Source organism: Thermobia domestica, chromosome 2, assembly GCF_964235325.1.
Source record: "Thermobia domestica chromosome 2, izTheDome1.hap1.1, whole genome shotgun sequence".
NCBI lineage: Eukaryota > Metazoa > Arthropoda > Insecta > Zygentoma > Lepismatidae > Thermobia > Thermobia domestica.
This window is the reverse complement of record NC_137455.1, coordinates 373229912-373248925: the sequence shown is the minus strand read 5'-3', so window position 1 is coordinate 373248925 and position 19014 is coordinate 373229912. Positions and strand designations below refer to the sequence as shown.

At 36.7% G+C, this 19014-nt stretch overlaps 1 protein-coding gene across 1 annotated transcript in view; it reads left to right on the top strand.

Annotated features, from left to right (window-relative positions):
- LOC145678845 (uncharacterized) overlaps positions 1 to 19014 on the top strand; it is a 424622-nt gene that overhangs the window by 363701 nt on the left and 41907 nt on the right. The window contains 6 exon segments of the mRNA XM_081749405.1: positions 2317 to 2499; positions 4761 to 4909; positions 8512 to 10652; positions 12166 to 12310; positions 14505 to 14671; positions 17774 to 17931. Of these exon segments, the coding sequence (XP_081605531.1) occupies positions 2317 to 2499; positions 4761 to 4909; positions 8512 to 10652; positions 12166 to 12310; positions 14505 to 14671; positions 17774 to 17931 (2943 nt within the window).

Below are 19014 nucleotides of genomic sequence, written 5' to 3'. Positions count from 1 at the left end.
TCAGGTTCGCGCCTCCTGCCCACATACCGTTGACACCGCCTTTGTCACTAGCTGCACTGTTCTTTCTACAGCACGAGTGTTACAGGGTAAGATTGTAATAGATTCATCAGCCATTGGACCCTCCTTCACATCTACTTTCTCCAAGCTCAAGTGTTTTGTCAATGGTGGGTCCGTCTGCGTGTATGTTGATCGAGTAATCATATCAACGTAATAATTCGTTGCTTCTAACTTGAAAGAATATCTTGATGGTGCATACTGAAGACTTCCTCAACAAACCTCTTCAGAGAATCTTCTGTATGGTACACACGAATGAGTTTTCATTTTGACATTTGATTGAATCCATAGACGCCGGGCCAAATACGTTTAGAGGATCAGTCGGATCAGAAGTTCCAACCCGCGAAGAGTTGCTATTCTAGTTTTTATTCCGTTCTAGTAGACTGGAAGCTTAACTTCACCGAGAATTCATTGAGTACGAATGGAAATGTTTGGTGAATATATGCCAATCGATTTCTTCAGGAGAATGTCTCACTGGGATACGTGACAAGAACCCTGGTAAAATTAATCAAACCGCTGGCTAACTACAGCAAACACGGTCTTGCGTTTGTACGTAGGAGCAGAAGAATCAATGAATGAACATAAAGCCAACGGCATATATCATGAAGAACTATACTCCACTCTAGTTTGCTGTGATCTATAATCCATCGCGTGCAGGAGCTCGTCATTTGTGGCAACTCTTTACGATTTCTCGCCACATTGATTCAGTGATCGTAGAAATGCATTTTTTACGGCCATCCTGAGAACCTACGTCTGTCAACGCTGACTGATCAAGATGCTAAAGTATGAGAGCTAGGCTGCAGGCAATTCCTAAACCAATACAAACGACCTTATCTGGTGACTGCGTACAGGTACGTGAATTCGTCGTTCCTAAAATCAACTTAGATGTGACGAACTATGTTGATATGATCAGTTGGTCAGCATATGCGCTGACGGAGCTGCCATTAACAAAACACTTGAGCTTTGAGAGAGAAAAAAAAGTGAAGGTGGATCCAATGGCTGATGAATTTGTTACATCCTTATCCTGTCACACTCATGCTGTAAAAAGAATGGGGAAGTTTTTGACAGATACGGCATCAGTGCTATGTGGGCAGGAGGCGACATGGATTTATCCTAACAACACTACAACTGAGAGAAAACATACCAGAATTCTTAACACCAAAAAAATCGAGACAAGAGAGAAATGATATGAATCTGTACCATTGTATACAACATTAATATGCATAGGTAACTGGTACTTGAACTGCAGCAACTTTCCGTTAGTAAGTCTGGATTATATCCATCATCAGTGCTTGGAAATAATCGAAGATTGTAGATGCAAAAGATTCATTTCTCAAGTGATTAACTGTTCACAAGAAATAGAAACTTTGAAACTCAGTTTTATAAAACAACGAAGAAAAATTTAGGCTGTTAGTGGCACCTGAAGAAATTGACCAATCGGCCTGCGATATTTTTGCGCGTTGTATAGAGGCCATTTCGCAAAACAAACAAACAAAAAACAAAAAAAAAAGGTCACTAAGGATGAAGAAAAGTGGAAATTCGTTGCACCCTAATATGTATCATGGGTTGAGAAACTATGCCGTAAAGCGATATCTATCATTGTTTTTCGTTTGGCACAACGTAAATGTATGATCAACGTTACTAAACGTTCACTAACATACTTGAAAATGAAATGAAATGAAATGTTATGAGTTGTACTTCCCACGGGTATGCCGGCTAGGCTAAAGGAGCCGATAATGATGAGAAATTAATGAAATGGTGGAATGAAGAAAACAGGAGGAAACGGGAGAACCCCGAGAAAACCCACGCACACGGTGTTTGTTCACCACAAAGTTCACTTGTCGCGAGCTACTAACATATTTGAATTTTATGATTCGACGGAATATTGAAATGAACTCTCGTTAGCAGTCAGTTGGAAGAAGTTTCTAAAGTGACCTTCAATGGAAAAGAACTTACAGTAATAGATGTAATCCAGATTTCATAAATTTAAATCCGTATCTTTGGTATCTGGAAGAATTAATTTGAAATTAACCTAGCCATGCGTTTTGAATTTGCTTTCACTTATGGTAGATTTCAGAAAATTGGTGTTTTACTATATTTGTTAATGAGAAATGAGTATTAATCGTTTATTGATCTGAGATCAACGGAATGTACAAATTCTATACTGCTCCACTCGGCAACAACAGCGAATATTATATGTATGTATATTTTACAGAATTAACACTAGTGTTACTGAACTAAATTTTGAATTTATTTTGTCAGGTAACTGCCAGTGTTTTACGAAATCTATCGTGGCGAGCTGATGTTGCAAGTAAGCAGACCCTCCGAGAGGTAGGAGCTGTAACTGGTTTGATGCGGGCAGCTATGGAAGCGAAGAAGGAGTCTACACTGAAGTCGATATTATCTGCCCTGTGGAATCTCTCTGCCCACTGTAGTATGAATAAGGTAATTGCTTATATATCGAAGGAACATTTCTACAATCACCATAAATTCAGGATCAACCAAGAGTAATTTGCATCTTCCTCAGAAATGCAGAGTAGCCCAAAAGTAGGTATACAGACAGCATCGATCAAGTATGACATTTTAATTTATTAAGATAATGAATTTATCTGCTTTGGTTTGTTCCGAGCTTAAGGTATAAGTGAAAATAAATTAAGAAGAGATAAGGAAGAAACTAAATCAATACCTGTATGGATAACAATAAGTAGATAATATAAAATGTCATGAGGTCATGTCCGATCAGTACGGGACTGTGTACCGACTTGTGGACCACTCTGTATTTACATCTTCTGCAAAATTTCTTCGGACTTCATGGGAATCTGGCCTAGAAAACGGTTTAACATTCTGTACTTTCGTACATAGTGTTGTTTTGTATTGAAAAGGAAAATGTTATTCATATTCTGTAGCAAGGAGGGAAAAGTCCATATTTGTGTGTCGAGAAGCGGAAAGCTCTCAATATAGACAATATATAAGCGGGCAGGGCGGCTTTTGCGTTTTGGAGATGGTGATTTCAAGTGGCTCGATGTCTCGTTAGTTGTGGATCGTACGGGAAACACCAGGTTTCATCTCTTGTTATTATGCGGTTCAGGAACGTTCAATCAGCGTCAGCACTACTGATCAGGTCACCACAAATGGTCATCCTCTCTTGTCATTGGTTTTGTGTCAGCATGCGTGTAAACGCTGCTGGGTGACACGCGACATGTTCAAGTCATCAGTCAGAATGTTGTGACACTTACCATAGCTAATTCGAAGTGCTGCTGCGATGTCATTTACCGACTGGGAACGGTTATCGTGCACCACCATTGCAACCTCTTTGATCTTGCGTTCAGTTCGAACTGTTGTTGGCTGACCAATACTTTCATCCTCTAAACTGTTTCTCTGCTGCGCAAACCGTTGGTGGCACTTAAACACAGCACTGTGGCCCAGGATATTGTCACCGTACACTTGCCTGATCATTTGCAACTTTTCTGTAGCGAATTTGCCTAGTTTTTGGGAGTACTTGATGTTTGCCTGTTGCTCAAATTGCGACACGCTCCAAGTCCCCCGCGGCGTATTCAACTTTTTTCACAACAAAGACAGTACGTCTGTTTACATTCCACAGTATGCACACACCTACCCTGCTGGGTCAAGAGACGAACTTCCATATATATATATATATATATATATATATATATATATATATATATATATATGTATATATATATATATATATATATATATATATAATAGATAGATAATTAATTAATTAATTGTATACCTTTCGGGCCCTCTTCTGGAGACGCGAATTGCACTATGTGGCAGCGTCGCAGATAAAAAACCATCGAGAAAATCTACCAATCTATGAAATAGTTAAATTGATTCTTTGCAGTTGGAAGTTAAAGTCGATGCACCACTTATAGCGTAACAATCGATGTAACTACTTAATGGATTTGTAGAGCAATGCTAATGTTTCCAAGTTAATCTGCGACGTTGCCACATAGTAAAATTTTGATTTCCTATAGCGGCTGAAGGATGCCCTGGAGGGTAGGATTATATATATATATATATATATATATATATATATATATATATATATATATATATACTTGTGTATGGCCGCAATTTCCAATGTACTTTTGTAATTTGTACTATGGTTGTTGTATTTTTAATATTTCTTTCAGTAACTTTCAATAATAACTATGAATTCAAAACTTTACGTTACACACACTGAATTGTTCACTATGCTATGTGGTCACCGTCTTCTTGAAGCTATAATCGTTGTAGCCATACTATGATTCTTCGAGAGTTTTCTCGTGCTTTTAAGTTACTAAAAATTATTTTCGTGGTATTTTCAGTGCTAAAATTTTGTAGTAATTTTGTATTGAATTGTTTATTATATAATCCCATTGTATATGTTAGGTTATCTTAGTTTAAATTTAATTTAGGATCTTTCGTTCTGATGAATAAGGCTTTATACAGGGATTTTTCCATTCTGCATTACGATAAGGAGCTATGATTTTATTATTGAATTATTCATAAAATCCGTACTTTAACTTATTTTCTATGTTGGAAATATAAATAAATAAATACTGAGAACTAGTAGTCATACGCTGACTACATAGCACCCAATTCAAAAGTTAACTAGCTGCCCACAGCCCCTCATAGAGTACAAAATCGGAGAGTTTTGTTTTATGTATTGTTTGTAAAATATTTATTTATCGTTTCAGGCTGATATTTGTGCTGTCAACGGAGCTCTTGCCTTTTTGGTTGAGATGCTTACATATAAATCTCCATCAAAGACTTTAGCCATTGTCGAGAATGCTGGTGGAATATTACGAAATATATCTAGTCATATAGCTGTTAGAGAAGATTATAGGTAAGTAGTTTGTGTTTACTAATTGTGGACGTGGGAACAATGGTGACCTGATGAACAGATTTATCGTTCTGAGATTTTAGTACAGGGTTGTTATAAAGTCTTTGCTATAAAGCAAATGCTTATAACTTTTTTTTAAAAAAAAAATAATGATATTTTAGTGAAATAAATGTTAAGATCTTTATTGAGACTTACATTTTGTATCATTATCCATAGATACACCGCCGCCATCATCATCACAACTCCAGCTGGGCTCCGTTGACATCCATACATTCTGCGACCTCCGGTGAAATTCGTGAATGCTATTCTGTCTGGCATCGTCAGAAATGTCATGGATCACTTTACTAATCTTAGCTTTCTGGTCCTGCAAGTCCTTTGGTTTGCCAGCATATACCATAACCAAAAATCACATGATTTCAAATCGGGGGACTTGGGGGACAACGGGTGGGGCCTCTGCTCCCAATCCACCAGCCAGGTATCTCATGGTCGAGGTAGTCCCTGACGACTTGTACAAAATATGGGGGACTCCGTCTTGCTAGTAGTGGACGGGATCCTTGATTCCCAACCTAATCAATTCAAGCATCAGGAAATTTGTAAGCATTTGAAGATATGTCTCCTCTGTCACAGTGTTTTCGTCGAAGAAAAACGACCCTATGAGGTGATCAATTGATACGGGACACCACACATTCAGTTTCGGGCCGTCTTTTTTGTGCGTTTCATATTCATGAGGGTTTTCAGTTTCCCAAACAAGACAGTTGTGCCTATTTACCTTCCCTGAAACATGAAAAGTCGCCTCATCTGAGAACATGAGTAACTACAGAAGTTCCCTGTCGTCATCCAGTCGTTTCAGCATCAACTTACAGAACTCCAGTCTCGTAGCTTGATCTTCTTCTGTCAGGTCATGCAGAAATTTAATCTTCTATAGTTTGGCTTTCAAATGTTTACGCATTATCTTGCGCGTTGTTGGTTGAGGGATTCCCAACACCGACCGCCGCGGAATCGACTTTCTTGGCCTTCTCTGCAGGCTGTCGGCAACCCTTCGCACCGTGTTTGGGCTCACTGACGGCCAACCACTTCTTTGCGTTTCACAAATGCTCCCGGTAGCCAGAAACTTGCTGTGCCAACACTATACTCCTGATATCAGGAGATACTTTTTTTTTACACTCGTCTGAAGTTTCACTACCCCAACACACCTGATTTCAGTTCTGCGTACCAACCACACACACACACATTGTGCTTTCTCTTGTACCGTCACCATTTTCATGACCTGTGTTGTCACCAGTATTGCCAACCTCATCATTGTGATAGTGTTACCAACAAAAAATTTAAAGATCATTACACTATTTAAAATGTATTTCACTGTAACATCATTATTTTTAAAGAAGTTATAAGCATTTGTTTTGTAGCAAGGACTTTATAGCAGCCTTGTATAGTTGAAATGGAATGGCGTGTTTTAATTTAGGTACTGTTAGTGTAAGAGTAAAATTATCGCAAGAAAAATAAGTAGTTTTTAATTATAGCATGCATACAAGTGTAATAAAAGAGTTGTAAGATTTTTTTTTTTTTTTTTTTTTTCAAAAAATTAATTTATTTATGATTTGTTTTTGTGATAACGACAATTGCTTTCACATCTAAACTGTGTAACGCAAAACAAGAAGTAAATTTTCTTCAATCTATATCGAAATATTAAAATTTAACCCACAATGTTGTGCTCAGTAAATCGTTTTAACACCTACTGACAGTCTTGGTTTGATACCGGGTGAAGGATGTTTACTTGCTTTTTCCACTCTCGTCCAAATTTGGTTGAGAGGCTCACTTAGGTTTTGCCAAGTAAGTACTTGAGGATAGATTCGACTGGAGCGTGATGTTTGACTATCCTAATATGCCGAGATAAAGGAAGTATTGTGCCTTGCCTTCACCAGTCTCTCTTGAATAGGGATTGTACGCTTATTTTAATATTACATCATATTTTGATTATGTTGTAATATACGGTGTAGAGTATATTACGAGGTGCACACCGAAAGTACGTACCATTTCATTCTAATTCCCAACAACAAGGAAATAACCTGTTCTGTTTCTCAACAAATTCGCTCTTTATTGATACACAGTTGTCATCGCTCCGTCTATTGTGTGTAGCATGTGGTATAGTTATCTTTGGAGGTATGTTTCAGATACTGGAAAACAACACTTCCCAGGAATGATCTAGTGGCGAAATAGTGTCCATGAAGAGGTGATGCAATTTTATTCACTTGTTACTGCACAACTATCGTCTATTTTGTACAGATTTGGGATTTTTCACTTCTGTCCTCTCTGAGATATTTGATGGTGAAAATACACGATTTTCGAAAATTCGCAAAGTTTAAAAATTTCCAAAAAATCAAGTATACGGTTCTCAGATCTGAAACTTATTTGGGAGGTTGCTTACTATCTAGTCTCTATTTAAACAAAGAATTGAAGGTGAGTCTCATTTATTTCGTTTCAAAATGTACATTCCAAAATGGCCATTTCTAGGTTTCCAACCTCAATGTTCAGAGCTTCTTTTTTTCGACATTCTAAAGTACGTCTCAATGTCCACAGAACACAGAATGTTGTCCATTCCATTATATTTCATATGGTTTTGGTTTGAACTCATTATCTTTAAAACCTAAAATGTTACAGCGTTTAACTGAATTCTCTGAAACTTGCAAAATACGCTCAGGCGCCTATACAAAATGGCCGCCACAAACAAACCTGCGCGGCTAAAAAATAAATGAATATCCATTTTCAACTCCTTGAATGTGGTACAATCTTAGGTAAAAAATTAATAAAATATTAAATTTTGTCAGCGACCTGGAAATTGGTCGATTTAATTTGGATTGCCCCATCTGCTACATTAGATCTGTCTAAATATCGAAAGGAACAAGATGAAATAGAAAAACTACACGCTATTAAAAAAATCTTCATCGGAAATAGAGAGACTGTTATCAATTTAAGAGCGATGAAAAGAAATGCCAAATTAAATTTAAACATAAGCGTATTTGACAAAAATTAGTTCATTATTGTCGACATTTTTGACCTATCAGTAAAGGAAAAAAGTAGCATAGATTTTCCGCAGCGTACATTTACAGAGTCAGGTTAATACTAGAGATGATAACACCATTATATACTTCTATGGTAAGGCCATATTGTTGTCTGTTTGCGTCTGTCCTTAATCTTCCGGTTCCTCACCTTTATATCGTCCGTACAATGCTGTTACAATTAAACGAAAAATTAAAGTGAAAATGTAAACTTTTAGAATGAAGAAGCTTCAACCATTTTTAAGATTAGCATTGAAAGATGATTAGTTCTTAACCAACTTCATTTAAATGAGTAAAAAATAGTATAAATGTTTCTCCATAGTGTGTATTTTCAATAATTATTTGAGCAGTTTAAAACTTTCTAACAATTACTGAATTCAAATAAATATTTAAGGTTTTTGGTTAAGTTTTAAAAGTTTAATTTCACAGATAATATTAATGAAATAGGAAAAAGAGAAGAATACTAAACTGTGGAATATGATGTTTTAATTTTGCTAGAAATTTCTGCATAGCTATATTACATAGTATGACTGTTTCTTTTAATTTCAGGAAAGTTTTGAGAGAACATAGTTGCTTGCAGATTCTGCTTCAACAGTTGAAATCCCCAAGTTTAACCATAGTTAGTAACGCATGTGGCACTCTGTGGAATCTCTCAGCTCGAAGCACAGAAGATCAAAAGACGCTGTGGGAGATGGGTGCTGTGAGTATGTTAAAAAGCTTAGTCCATTCGAAGCATAAAATGATCTCAATGGGATCAAGTGCAGCATTGAAGAATCTTTTGAGTGCAAAACCAGCTGGTACAGATTTTGCCGGACCCAAAGGCGCTCAGAATATGCCTACGCTATTTGTAAGAAAACAGCGTGCTCTGGAACAGGAGTTGGATCAAAATCTTGCTGAGACCTGTGAAAATATTGAACCTAGCAGCCCACGTACATCCCCATCACATAAAGATGAAAGATTCGTGTTTCCTGTGACTGATAGAAGCTACAGTGGTTTAGATAGGCGCCATAGCTTACACGGAAGGATGTATCACTCAATGGGTAGCCATTGTCAACCAGGTGGTGGCCTTGCAAAACATCGCGTGTCGAGATCAGAGAGCAAAGAATCGGTTACAAGTACCCATTCCGATTCTGTGTACGAGAGAGTAAGATCAGCTAGTGCTCATCAAGTGTTAGGACATTCCGGTGTAACAACGTCGGCTGGTGAAGGCTCCCAAATAGTTCACGGCAGCTATAGTGACTCTGATCAGGTCAACGGGGATTTTGTAGAAAGTGCAGATAGTCGTTTTGTTCGAAGGTATTATCATTCAATGCGCGAACGAGGAAGGTCAATTGAAGTCTGTGCTGGTGATGCCAAGCGTTCATTACCTCATCAGTGGGCAAGTGCGGAACACGAATATCCATCCAGACTCACTCAAATTAATGAAGTTCGATCGAAAGAGGAAGCCAGCAATGATCGAGAAAGAACTGAGTCACCTAGCCATCCGGATGGTGATGCAGTTCTCTCCAATACTTTGGAAGATGACGGGCAGATGAATGTAATGTTAGACCCAGCGTCATTAAAACCTGCCGCCACTAGTAGCAGTTCACCGGCGTTTGATGGTAGGCCATCTCATAGGTCAGCTTTTAGTCCGGCTCTTCCATCACAACATAGCGATAATCGCGACAGAGAGCGTTTCAAACAAAATCAACCCAATCATCCTCATAGGACGGGAGGTTCGTACGGTCTTCAACGTAAATACTCAAATTATATTTATGAGGACGATGTTCAAGACCAGCCCGTAGACTACAGTCTTAAATATTCCGAAGATCAAAATCGTAACATGGAGCCATCGTCGAGACAAGAACACAGGAACGAGAAGTCTGAGAAACCTGACCGCTACCCCAAAGATGGCAAGCGAGAAAAGATGGGTAACGCATACGAATTCAGCCAAAGAGCTCATGTTCCTAAAAACATAAGCATGCGTGCCAAAGCTATGGATGCATATAGTGAATATGCTGAAACTGACTTAGATAATCCAGATCAACCTACTGATTATAGCTTAAGGTATGCAGAAAGTGAGGACGTGGATTATACAATGAAACCCCCGGAGGAAGAAGGTGCTCACAACTATTATGATCCCCCATCGGTACATGATGATTCCTTAAAGACGTATTGTACAGAAGATACCCCGTATGAAACTCCTTACAACTTCTCTACTGCCACTTCCATGTCCGACCTTAGAGAATCGGCAGCTCAGGATGATGAAAAAGTGAATGAGGGGAAATCAACGAAAGGATTCCCCAAAGATAACCCTAAAGAACGAAAAGTAAGTACAAGTGAAGATGCATCTAGTCAAGTGTCTGAAAGCCAGGATGTGGAACGAGAACAAAGTGAACCGTTGTTACAATCAGAACTCAGCTCTGGTCTCCTGTCCCCGGAGAAGCCAGTTCAATATTGTGTGGAAGGTACTCCCCTGTGTTTTTCCCGTGTTAGTTCGTTGAGCTCACTGAATAGCGTGGACGCTAGAGGCTGTGACAACATTCCAGAGGACGAGAGGCCTGTTCCTTTGTGCAGTATCGAAGAGGACGACGTGGACCGAGAGGGTCATGACTCAGGCAAAGAGAAAGAGGCTGGAGGCGGTGTAAAGGAGAAGAAAGAGATTGAAGAATCGTCCCAGGAGAAGGAAGAGGCAAGAACAGATCGAGAAGGTACGTTGTTCTTTATTTCGCTATATAATTTTGGGATTCATACATCTACGTAAGGTTTACGTAAAGATTTCAGAAGTGGGAATGAGTCATTTTGCTAGTTTATTATTATTATTATTATTATTATTATTATTATTATTATTATTATTATTATTATTATTATTATTATTATTATTATTATTATTATTATTATTGATACATTATACTTGATGTATAGTCACCAGCAAAAGTGAATAACAAATACTCATATATAGAATCTGCATTATTTTGGTTTCTCAGTCAGTTTATTCATATTAAGAAGTATTCATGTTTTAATTAACAGAAACTTTAATAGTTTCTTCCTGTTTACTTTTTAAAGTCTATTTGAATGAATATAATATGCATACAGGGTATCCCACATAAAACCGGTACTCCTCACGCACAAGATTCAAGTAATACTTTAACAGCAACAATGAACTAACAATGAATAGAGAATAGTAACGTTAAACAGTTATCTGTTTACACTGTCGGTCGCTTATTCCTCTGCACATTCTGAACCGATCCTACAGCCCTCCATTTCTTATACATGTCCTGAATAGTGCTGATCGTGGAGAGTTTCCTACCAGGATACTTCGCTTGAAACGTTTCTTTACATTCCTTGTCGGAACCTGTTTTTATGTAAATCTCCACAATATGAATTCGCCGTTCTAATGCAAGCTGCCTCATTTCTGTCACAAATGTTCCTTGTTTCCACAAGCGCTGATTCAACACGTAACACATTGCAACAATTCAACAATACGAGCTTCTCACAACAATTGACGTACGAACACATTGTTGCACTCAACTTTCCGATAAAATGCAATGTAGCCAACTTTTGAGACAGTGTTGTCATCCCACAAGCAATTTATCTAGAGATAATAAACCGGTACGTGAGGCGTACCGGTTTTATATGGGACACCCTATATATATATATATTGCTCCTAAAATTAAAATTTTATTATTATAAATTTAATGTAGGGCTACATCTTCTCGAGTAAAGGATATTTAACGATGGATTGAGTTCAGCGTCCCTTTCAACACCGATGCTATTTGAGACCGCTTAACGTGGGATCCGAACCATCTGAGTTCCCACGGGGAATCGAACCCAGGTCTCCCACCCCCAAAGAAAGGATATTTTAGTAGACTGGAAGAATAAAATGAAACCATTGAAAATCCCTTCATTTCTAAGCAGAAAGAACACAGCGTCATATTAATCAAGAGCTAAGATATTAAGATGGTACAAGCATAGAACAATCTTAAATACTTACTATATTATTTGTTATTAGACTTCTAAACTATACTGTGCGTAAATATTGTAAAGCTAGTCTGCCTGTCCGTTTATCAGCACAAAAATGGAAGAGAGTGAAGAAAAGATATAGACTGTGTTATGTTTTGTTTTGCTGATAAGTTAAAAATGAATCGGATGTTGTATATGTATTAAGTACCAATCTAATCTTGAATCTGAGTATTATAACATTTATTATATTTTATTTTGTAGGTAAGATGGTGACGTTTGGTGGCGAGGACCATTATGCTGAAGAAACCCCGTTGATGTTTTCGCGCTGTAGTTCCTTGGGATCCCTAAGTAGTTTTGACCAGCATTCCATTCATGATGATAGAAGCTCAGTTATTAGTGATTTTAGGTAGGTATAAACCATAAATTTCTAATATTACAATACTGAATTAAGTAATTTAATGCATTATTAGCTCCTAAGATTACCAGGTTTTGTTCTAAACTTAGGTGAAAATTGGTCAGCGCAAACTTACTGTATACTCTGTATTATGCTCTTATATGGTATAATGGAGGGTAGCAAAAATGAGAAAGAACCATACTCTGAACAGTTAAAAAGAGGCGGGGGAAAAGGTGCTAATTTAATTCAATATATTTTTGAGTTTTAAGTCACTTGGGAAGCATTTATGTTTCTGTACAGTTATGCCATAATGTCCTTTCGTTGTTGTGTTGTGTTATTATTAAATAATAAGTTTTAAAGGAGTTATGGCGAACGAAGTTGGTATGTTTTGGAATATCACAGCACTAAGAGTTTGGTGCAAGTTCATCGTGCTCCTAGGCAAAGGTTTCAATATCAGGCTCCTACACACACACGCCAATTTTGAAGTGGGTAAAGTGATTTTGTGGATCGTGGCAAGTTCGTATGAGAGCTGCCATCCAGTCCATTTCATCAGATACGTTGAAGCGTGTGTGGCGTGAATGGGAATATCGTGTTGATGTCTGCACCACTACTTGTGGGGCCCACATTCAATGCCTATGGGGTATAGTAAAAATATTTGAGTTTTTCTTTCAATTGTGAACAATTTCATTTAAATACGATTATCCAAAAAGACGTAATACCACTTTAAAGTATGATACAGTAGTAGTTTTATGGACACGCTGTATAAATGTTAAAACCAATCGATAGAGAGAAATGTAATATAAACTCTCAGTATAAACGTTAAAATCTATCACCAAAGGGAAAACACATAGATTCTTAGTATTTACACTAAGTCATTCATCAGGGCTATAGCTAAGGTACATTCTTACTACACAAATATTAAAAATCAATCACCAGAGGAATATGTAACCGAAATCCTGGGTATCCACGTTGAATCAGTCATCAGGGAACACAAACGTAGTACATCAACGTTAAAGTCAATAATCAGGGAATATCACACATAGACTATAGATATATATATATAGACAAATATAGACTATAGTGGATATTTTATTTTTTTTTCGAATGAAGTGTAGACTCCTCACGTTGGATTTGATGAACAGTGTTGGAAATAATTTTATTGTTGCAGAAGGAAATAACGAAGTCCATAGGTGTTAGATCATTTGGGTAAGATGGTTGAAGCATAATCAGAGTTCGTCTTTATTTGATATTTCGTATCTACTTGAATTGAAAAATCTTCCTACAAGGATACTCGAGTCCGACCACTTTATTATTTCAGTAATTATAGTGTTTTCAAAACTGGAAACAAATTGACGTTTGGAGAAGCACGTGTTACGCTGTTGCCACTTCGTGAGTCATCAGCTGGAACTGTCCTGTGAGTCTTAACGCAAAGGAAAATATCTAAATATTGGTTTGGATGGATCAAAAGATATGTTTGTCGTCTCAGTTTGTGCATGTGAAGGGGGTACTTTTTTTTAATCACTTCCACGCACAAAGAAACGAAAGGCGCTTTCCTTCTGCAAACATGTGTTTACTATTTAGCGGCAACATTGGAATGTTGAGGTCTGAGGTCTGTTGCCAAGGAAACCCTCCACCCATTGTTGCTAAAAATGACGTTTATGATTCGACCCTCGCTGAGTGACCGCAATAACTATTTGACGTAGATTTCCCTTCTTCAAAACAAATCTGAACGTGTTTTTGAGCTGTCAATTTGTTTCTAGTTTTAAAAACACTTCAGTTTCCTAATTTTATAATTTAACATTGTCAGAAGCCTAAAGGGCGAAGTCCCAAGATATTAAAATTTAACTACATTAGAAAGAATAAAACGTTTTTGAATTTGCGTAGATGAAAGAAAAAAAGAAAAACAAAAAGATTGCAATCTTGCACATATATTTACTTTCGTGAGGTTTCTTGTTTGCTGGTAACATTTTGGTAAACTTGAGTCGAATAAGCATGAACAAGGGGTTCAAATTAATAAATGAAGTTATATTAATTCAGCCGTCAGGTAATTGTAATTTAGGGACCTTGTACGTCAAATTAGTGTTTATATTGTGTTTCTCAAGAAAGAATGTATATTAAACAATAACAATAATAAAACTAATATTAAATACAAAAATATTGTTGTATTATTGATGTTATGCTAAGAGTATATTCCCATTTATTGCAGTCGTCGTACTAGTGGAATAGTATCACCTAGCGAACTCCCTGATTCTCCAACGCAGACAGTGCCTTCGAGTCCTCGACACACAAAGCCACCAGTAGAATTCACTAATCAGTTACCTGATAGTTCCAGAGCAGTTAGGACTCAACCAATGCCTCCTTCAAGACACCCAGGTACGTGAACTCGTAAAATTCAAACTCGTGTTACTAAAAAAACAGACTTGTCTTGAATCCTGGAATTGTTGTGATTTACTCATAAGATTTGTGTTCTGCGACACTTTCTTCCGTGACGTTTAAAAATTGCTAAACTAGGCTCATTGTTAACGTTCTTCCCTTGCTTTGGAACTATCCTGTGTAAAAAGGTTTGCCTTACCCCTCAATGTATGTTTAGAGATGATATCCTGTAAAATATTATCTATATACAGTGTGTTTCAAAACACCGACAACGTTTGGGAGGTGATTTCTGACACCAAGATAAGACAAAAAGTATAGACCAATCTGGGTACACAAATGCTTCATTTCGAAGTTACAGGCTGCCGAGGAACTAGTATGTGCTTTGTCCAAATATCCATGTTTCAGAATCTTGCAGTACTTCCGCAACAGTTTTTATAGAGGTAGTTGATGAGTACTTCAAATTACATGCCCGTAGCCAACTCCCTCTATAAAAATTGTTGCGTGAGTACCTTAGGATTCTGAAAGATGTATTTTTGGATAGCGTACATGTTAGTTCCTAACTGAAGTCTTGATCCGACTATGGTAGATCCTATAGTTTTGGAGCTATGGACCTTTAAAGTTCATTTTTTCGTATTTTCAGTAGCCTGTAACTCCGAAAGGAAACATTTGTGTACCCAGGTTGGTGTATACTTTGTCTTATGTTGGTGTCAGGAATCACCTGCCAAACGTTGTTGTTTTGAAACACCCTGTATAACAACTACACACTCTACACATATTAGTGTGTATAGCCAAAAGAAACGAAAGAAAAAAAAAGAAAATGTACATTTAAAAAAAAAATCATTCCAGTTTCAGCGCACAAGAAGGATAAAGTTTAAAGTTTATTAAAGGTTAGCATCTAATCTGTGCAGAGTGGATCATACTTTGTCTAAGAAACCTGTTTCGTTTAATTTGGGGAACGTGATCAAGAGTTATCCAGAATTTTGTTACTATTTTACTCACAGAGGAAGGATAAAAATAAAATATCATTAACTTACAACGTGTGTTTTTGCAAAAAGCAAACATTTTACAGTTGTTTTTGAGAAATGAGATTAACTAGTATTGTCTCCTGAGAATTCCATAGGAAGGAAGTAACTTTTGCCCTTTTAAACTTTTTTGCCACATATATATCGTCCCTCAAAGCCTGTATTGCTTAAAACTTATTTTCCTTTTTGTCTCATTTCTAGGGAATATTACGTAATAACAACGCATTTTCCGCGTTTTGCGTACGAATGTATAGGTCAGTTACGTTATTTCAAACTTGCACTTGATGTGATTTGATTTAATTTTCTGTTTACCGTCCCGTTCAACAACGAAACTATATGAGACGTGGACCTACAGCTTAACGTGGGATCCGAACCTCATTAAGCCGCCGGGAATTGAACCCGGGTCTCCCACGCCAAAGGCGCGTACGCTAATCACTTAGCTACGAGAGAGCTTTTAAGCTTGGACTGAAATAAAATTACGTGTTTTGGGGTAGCGTAGCATCGTTTCTGTTTTTGCTTCGCAGCAGTGGAAGTAAAAAAAAGGTTTATCCGTATTGTTTATCGGTACTTTAGGTTCACAGTTTATGGTCCTATATTGAAAGGGGAACCATGTAGCTTTCCTCCCTTTCCTTACCTACGAAAAAAAAATATATTTACGTAGATAGTTGAGAGCCAAAAGGAGAAAGAGAGTGTTGTTTTAGTTGCTAATCTGCTTGTTTGTTGTATTTTTTTTTATTAGCGAATGATAATTGAGAGGTATAATTTGAGTGTATAGCGTTATATATTAGAAGGTTAAGAGTGCTGTTTCTGGGTTTGTTTCTCTGATAGTATTCCATCGCAAGTGATTATGACGTTTTTTTCCCAATACTAAATTCTTGAACATCTCGAAGAATTTGATACAGAGGAAGAGAGAATGGATGTTGAAACTGGTTCTGATAGTGAAAGTGTTAGTAATGAGACTGATCTGTAGCCGGAGCCGCTCCAGAGGGTGCAAAAAGAACATTTTGGAGAGAAATTTCCCTAATCTTAATTTGTCATTTTTCGTACATTATGTAGACATGTGCACGACTTGAAGCTTATTTTATTCTGAAGGGAATGAGACATGAACATGATATTCGGATGAATAGTACTGAAGTATTAGCTACTTAACTGACAGTCAAAGTGTTCCTTTAGAAATGCAGGAATTAATAGGGTTAACAGTGCGTCCAGTTTAGCAATTTTTAAACTTCACCGAAGAAGGTGTCAAGAAACACTAAAACCATATGAGGAAATCACAAAAATTCGAGGTGTTTTTATTTTAATTTTATATCCTAGCATCTATCAGCAAATATTCTATTACTATACTGCGTTACATTCTTTTTTATTAATTGCGAACTTCATTCCCAGAAATCGGATACATTGATGAAATGTTCCCTTAGGCCCATAGGTATTAGTTAGTCTTTCATCTAATCGGATAATCAGTTAGTATCTCCGACTCGGGAAAGTTTGAGCTTAAAGTGCCAGTTAGAAGTTAAGGATTAAAAATATTATTTTAATATTAAAATATAATCTCTAATTTTAATATTAAAATATAATTAGTATTTCCTTAAAGAGAATTGTCCAAAGCAAAGAACAAAAATTAGCTGGTACGATACTGTATAATGACTAATTGATTTTTAATTGATCATAAAGCTAGAATGGGTTTAACTGGTGTTCTGGGAAAGAAATGCATTTTCCTTTTACTCAGATATTATTTCAAATAACTTTTCGAAATAATGTTTTCATGAACTTTGTACACTTACAATACACAGAGTGAAAAAGCAAATGACTGGACTGGGACTCGAACGCGGAGCCTTCGGCGTGCTGTGCCGATGCGTTAACCACTACGCTACCCAGTCCACTCCCAAAATAGCCATACACTCTCTCACTCTTCTGTGTTCTTCCAATCAGATCTGGGTTCGAGTCCCGATCCAGTCATGCACTGTTTCACTCTGTGTTGTATTGAATTTCGCACCTACAGAGTATTGGAGTGTAAAAATAAGTTCAAATCGGTTGTTTCTCCCTTTCATTAATATGTATTCTTATGTCAATTTTCTCCCAGTTGCAGGGAAAGTGAATGTGCCTAAATCGAGTGTATTTGAAGATGATGTCGTTGCCTACAAGGAAGAAGATACGCCAATAGAATTTTCTACTGCGACTAGTTTAAGCTCACTGACCATTGACGATGAACCTAAAATTTCCAATGATGCTCTGTTGAAGGTAAGAAAATAGTTCTCACATGCTAATACTTTGTTTAATGACAAAGTGCTTAGTTCATAGTTAAATATTCTCATGAAACTGTAAAATTGAGAAAGTGCATGGGTTAGGTGATACATTCCTTAATGTATGTTGTAGTTTATGTGTCACGGTTATGATTTATGTGTTAATATACACTATACCCCCATCTAGGTTTAAGACCACGTGCATCAAAAGCGGTTCAGCTGTTTAAGGTGGTGCTAAGTAATACAAGTATTTGAGGAAAGATCGAAAGGCAATGCATACTATTGTTCCTTTCTTCTTCTTCTTCTTCTTCTTATTCTTATTCTTATTATTATTATTATTATTATTATTATTATTATTATTATTATTATTATTATTATTATTTGTAAATATAAAATACAGTGGTAATTTTTTTCTGTGATTACTTATATCCTTTTCACAGAGAAGAAATCTCGATCACTGGTGTCCCCCCGTGGTAAATAATTATGCTTATTTTTCATTCTAATTTAAAAATAGAAAACAATTGCAATGAAATAAAAAAAACTCATGCTTTTATAAATACAGTTTCTTTTTCGAAAACTGTACCCAACCCTTCACTAAGAACGAAGATCACTAAATAAGGAACGAACAAACAAATCTCTTTTACTTTTAAAACACAAATGTAGATAATTTGTATGCATGGTTGCTTTGCAAAAGGATTGAATGATATTTTAAAATTTCAAGTTACAAAATAGTCTGCAACAATAAAAAAAGCGATAATGGTCATAACAATGATAACAAATACTTTTTTCAACATTAAAAACGTACAGAAAAGTAACACAGCATGAAACTTAAAATTGTAGATTTATAGTAGAGGTTCAAAGTAATGTGAAATACAAATATACATTGTTTCCAATGTCTTGCAATTTGATTGCTATAGAATTAATAATTTTGTTTCGATCTCCTCGCGGCACATCGGTTGGGAAACGCTGGTTTACACCATAGAAAGTAGTATTAATGTAGTATTAGAGCTCTGAGCTTTCTGCATCTATGGTCATGTTAACCCGTTACGTATGAGAGATTATGTCCCGCGTCGATTACACT